Source organism: Protomyctophum bolini (assembly GCF_963924005.1).
Source record: "Protomyctophum bolini genome assembly, chromosome: 9".
In the NCBI taxonomy this organism is placed as follows: Eukaryota; Metazoa; Chordata; class Actinopteri; order Myctophiformes; family Myctophidae; genus Protomyctophum; species Protomyctophum bolini.
The window spans coordinates 32,256,944-32,260,913 of NC_137870.1; the positions used below are offsets into that span (position 1 = coordinate 32,256,944).

The window sequence follows — 3,970 nt, forward strand, 5'->3', positions numbered from 1 at the left end:
CTTGTTTTGTAGATATGGCAGGCACACTTTTTACAAGTGAAACCTTGGAAGTTGGACAGACTGAACCTGGGTTTAACTACACTTGTTACAATCATCCTTTGGCATATTTCTGAGTCACTCATGCAGCTTTTGTGTTATTTTACAGGCAGATTCATCAATAGAAACTATATAATCGTAACTTCACTGAGAGTGCATAATAATCTCCATTCTCATGTGTGTGGAGTAGGCTACTGTACAGAATCCATTTCTACAAGGCATTATATAGTCTATACACACATTGCATAGTCCTTCAAAGTTACAAGATTGTCAAAACCTTTCGATCACAGTATACACATTGAACAATAACTCACAATGTTGAAATCCTTCACAATATAAAATGGCTATCATTATCTGCACAGATGTACAGTTAAATGAATGTGAAAAAAAATAATAACATGGAAGACTCTTTTAAACAGAATAAGAAGGTGAAGTAGCTACATGTCTATATAAAAATCAATACAGGTTGCTCAGGACAAGGTAATTATGATTGTCATACAGTTCAGCTTACGTGCATGGCTATTGAAAATGCATACTAGCCTGGTGGTGGGATCATATTATTTATGGCCCCTGAAAGCAAATTAATCTGATAATTCATCCAGGTACTTGATGTTGAATAGGAGTCCTTCACAGAATCCCGCAGTCTTCACAGAGACTGATCATTGTCTGCACTGGTTTCAGTGTACCTTCATGTCCACATCAAATCACAGTATGCCTCCCCGGGGACCTTTGCTCCGGTTCCATACCACAGAGTTCAAGGACCATATTTGCGGCTCCATTTGTTTTTTGTTCTTCCGCAATGTCACAAATGACCGCCACAAACAAGATGATCATCTGCTAATATACTGTATGTGTGGGCATTTTGAAAGAGCTAGATAAGGAATACTGTTTGCAAAGACTGTGTTCTTGTTTAAAATCATACATCCTTGTTGATCTTTTTGCGAATGGCAGAGGAAATCCAGCCTCATTTCCAGGTGCCTTGACATGAAAATTTGCAGGTGAATTTAGTGTCTTTTCCCTTCCCCATTTCACCGCTCTCCGCGGCCACTCTTTGTTTATTGACTGACTCATCGTCCAGTGTGCAGTTGCCAGTTACTAAGAGTTGCCACGGTTACCACAGCGAAAGGGTGGAAAAATGTGCTTCGGTTGCTGGGCACCAAGGAAGTCAGGTGTACACTCTCACCAAGCTTGAAGAGGACACTGTATGAGGGAGGGCGAGAGAGAGAGAGAGAGAGAGAGAGAGAGAGAGAGAGAGGGCACCAAATGTCAGACAAAGGCGTTGTACGTCACACAAAACATTACATACAGTAGAATCTAGGTAATTGTGAAGTGAGAAATGAAACAGCTACAGTACAAAGTAAATATCGCCCCGGCACCTTCATGTGCCACACCTGATTAAATACATTCCTCATTCTTCTTCTGCTGACGCTGAAAAGCCTTGTTCCCATTCAAATGGTTCTATTTTTTTTCTTTCCTTTTTTTTGGATTGTTTGTGGATTCCCCCCCCCCCCCCCCCCCCCCCCCCCCCTTTCTATGGTGGGGTGGAGGCAGGTGACCCTGGTGTGACCCTACGGACAGCAAACAATCGTACCTGATAAAGGTGACCTGTTGCTAAGACTTTAGTCATTAGACACTAAGCTTTAAGTAGAGGTGGGTTTTAAACAGGGTCAGGTGAATTGGGGTGGGGGCTCTTGGCAAACACGAGTGTTATAAAGCTTGAGCATGTTGGCTGTGTCAGGTGGAGAACCCAGTCAGTCTCTGCACTGCCCCAACCAAATAAAGCACTGATAAGAAATGACCTGGGTTTCTGAAACCCCACAGGCTTTACGTATTGGTGAAGCTTTAAAAGTAGAAACTATCATGAGTTTCCCTTGATTAATACCTAGGGTAGGACGCATGCTGCTGTGCAAGATATACCTATTGCACAGCATATGCCATGTTCTCAGCTATCAGCCTATCAGTCTATCAGTAGCGGTGCTTTGGCACCGCTGTCCCAGCGTGGGAAATTGAGCGTGTGAAAGCGGCAAGGACAGCATTTCAGGCTAGAGCGACCACTAAGAGCAGGGAGAAGTAGGAAAGAGGAAGAGCTGTAATTACTAGAAAAAAAACACCCCCATTGCATCTCCGTGACCCCACTGTAGCATAGAGCTAAAGTAGCAGGATGCAAGCCTCAAGAACTTTGATTAACGCTGGCTCTCATTTCCTGACGGTGGACGCAGGCCTAGCCAAGCAGAGGTAACCCTCTCACCAGCCAGAGGAAAACGAAAGGAGGCAATGTTAATCAGGGTTGTTCAGGCTGAGGGCACATGTGATTGATTGAATGGGCCGTTCAAAGGAAATAGGAATTGTGAGGAGTATACTATCCATATATCCATCTAGTCTATTTGTTTGCATTTCTATTCCACCAACAAAAGGATGTGAGCTATCTAAGGTCAAGCCCAGCATCAACATTACAAAAAGAACAAAAACAAACAAACAAAACTAAAAGAACATTGAAAACTATGTCTGAAATTATTTGATTTGTGTAAGATACTGATGAACTACACCTTGTGACTCTACTAAAAAAACGTATTTAAAAGTATTTATTTACCCATGAGAGACCCCCAAGTTGGACCATCTTGTTTACTGCAGAATCCTAATGTGACAGGGATAAAATAATAAGTCAATACACAATCATAATGTGCACGCACATGTGCACACGCACGCACGCAAGCATGCACGCACGCACGCACGCACGCACGCACGCAAACACATGCTGTAACATCATCTAGCACATCCTACTGTTAATATGTGCTCTCTTTAGGAGAACAGGTGAGGGGTGGGAGGATGATTATAAAGTAACATATATAATATGCTAAACACAATGTCTTAGGGGAGCTTTGTTTAAGAGCTAGTACACAGTCAATGCAAAATATGCGTGGTTACTGTGACTGCATCTGAGGCCAGATTTCCCAGAATAATCATGCACTGACACATATTGGGGTATAAAGTGACATACTGTATAGGAGACAAAGTTAAGTAAAATGGAGATCATATACCAGCATACATACATAAACCTATATCATGTTTTATGTGGTGTGACTGACCTGTTTGCCGAGGCCGTTGGCATCTGTGACCACCATAGCTGAGGGGAAACGTGACGGGTGGGAATATTGTGGAGGTTCCTGTTTGTGAGGGTACACTGCAATCAAAAGAAATACAAATCAATATGACTCATTATGACACTATGAATCATTATGAAAAAGGAAATGCATTTAAAAGTCACTCCCCGACGACATCAACTTTTGACGTCTAATTTTATACTTTTATTGATTCAGAATGGTTGGCTGATATATCCACCGTCTAGCAGCGCCCCTGTCGCTAGGTAACGCTCGGTTCGCCTGTGGTCCGTTAATGAAATGATTCCCTGCCGTCCGCTGCTATTTCAAGCACGATCTCGGAATTGAGGCTCAGACTGAGGCATCACTATATTGGGAATGTCATTGTAGGTGAAATTCTCAATAATAACAAGAGATCAGAATTAAGTTGCGTTGGGATGAGTCGTGAACTCGTAGATCGGACATTCTTTTTGTGTAGAGTAGACGGAAAAAGAGCGGTTCAAAGTACAGTTCTAACTCAGGTCCATTTTACTAAGAATAGAAGTGGTTAATTAACATGTTACTGTGTACTATTTTATCAGAGATTCATGCAAAAGGTTAATAACAGCCTTCAGGAAGGAGGACAGGAGTAGTGTTACTGAGTACTGACTGTGTGAGTGCGTTACGGTGGTCATGAATGGCTGCTGGCTCATGTGGCTGGGAGACTGCTGCATCAGGCTCTGCTGGTGCAGGGGGCTGTGTAACTGCTGGGAGAACTGCACGGGCTGAAGTGCTGCCAGGCTGCCTGCCACACTGTTGATAACCGGCACTGTTTGGGACTGTGATGAGTTCAAACC

The 3,970-nt window shown here is 43.0% G+C and overlaps 1 protein-coding gene across 1 annotated transcript in view; it reads right to left on the bottom strand.

Annotated features, from left to right (window-relative positions):
* Positions 1-1,215: 1,215 nt before the first annotated feature.
* Positions 1,216-3,970, bottom strand: part of hnf1ba (HNF1 homeobox Ba) — a gene marked incomplete at both ends in the record, with an annotated part of 13,963 nt that continues 11,208 nt past the window's right edge. The window contains 4 exons of the mRNA XM_080772918.1: positions 1,216-1,236; positions 2,627-2,671; positions 3,123-3,217; positions 3,784-3,969. Coding sequence (XP_080629044.1) covers positions 1,216-1,236; positions 2,627-2,671; positions 3,123-3,217; positions 3,784-3,969 — 347 coding nt within the window. The remainder of the gene's footprint in view (positions 1,237-2,626; positions 2,672-3,122; positions 3,218-3,783; position 3,970) is intronic.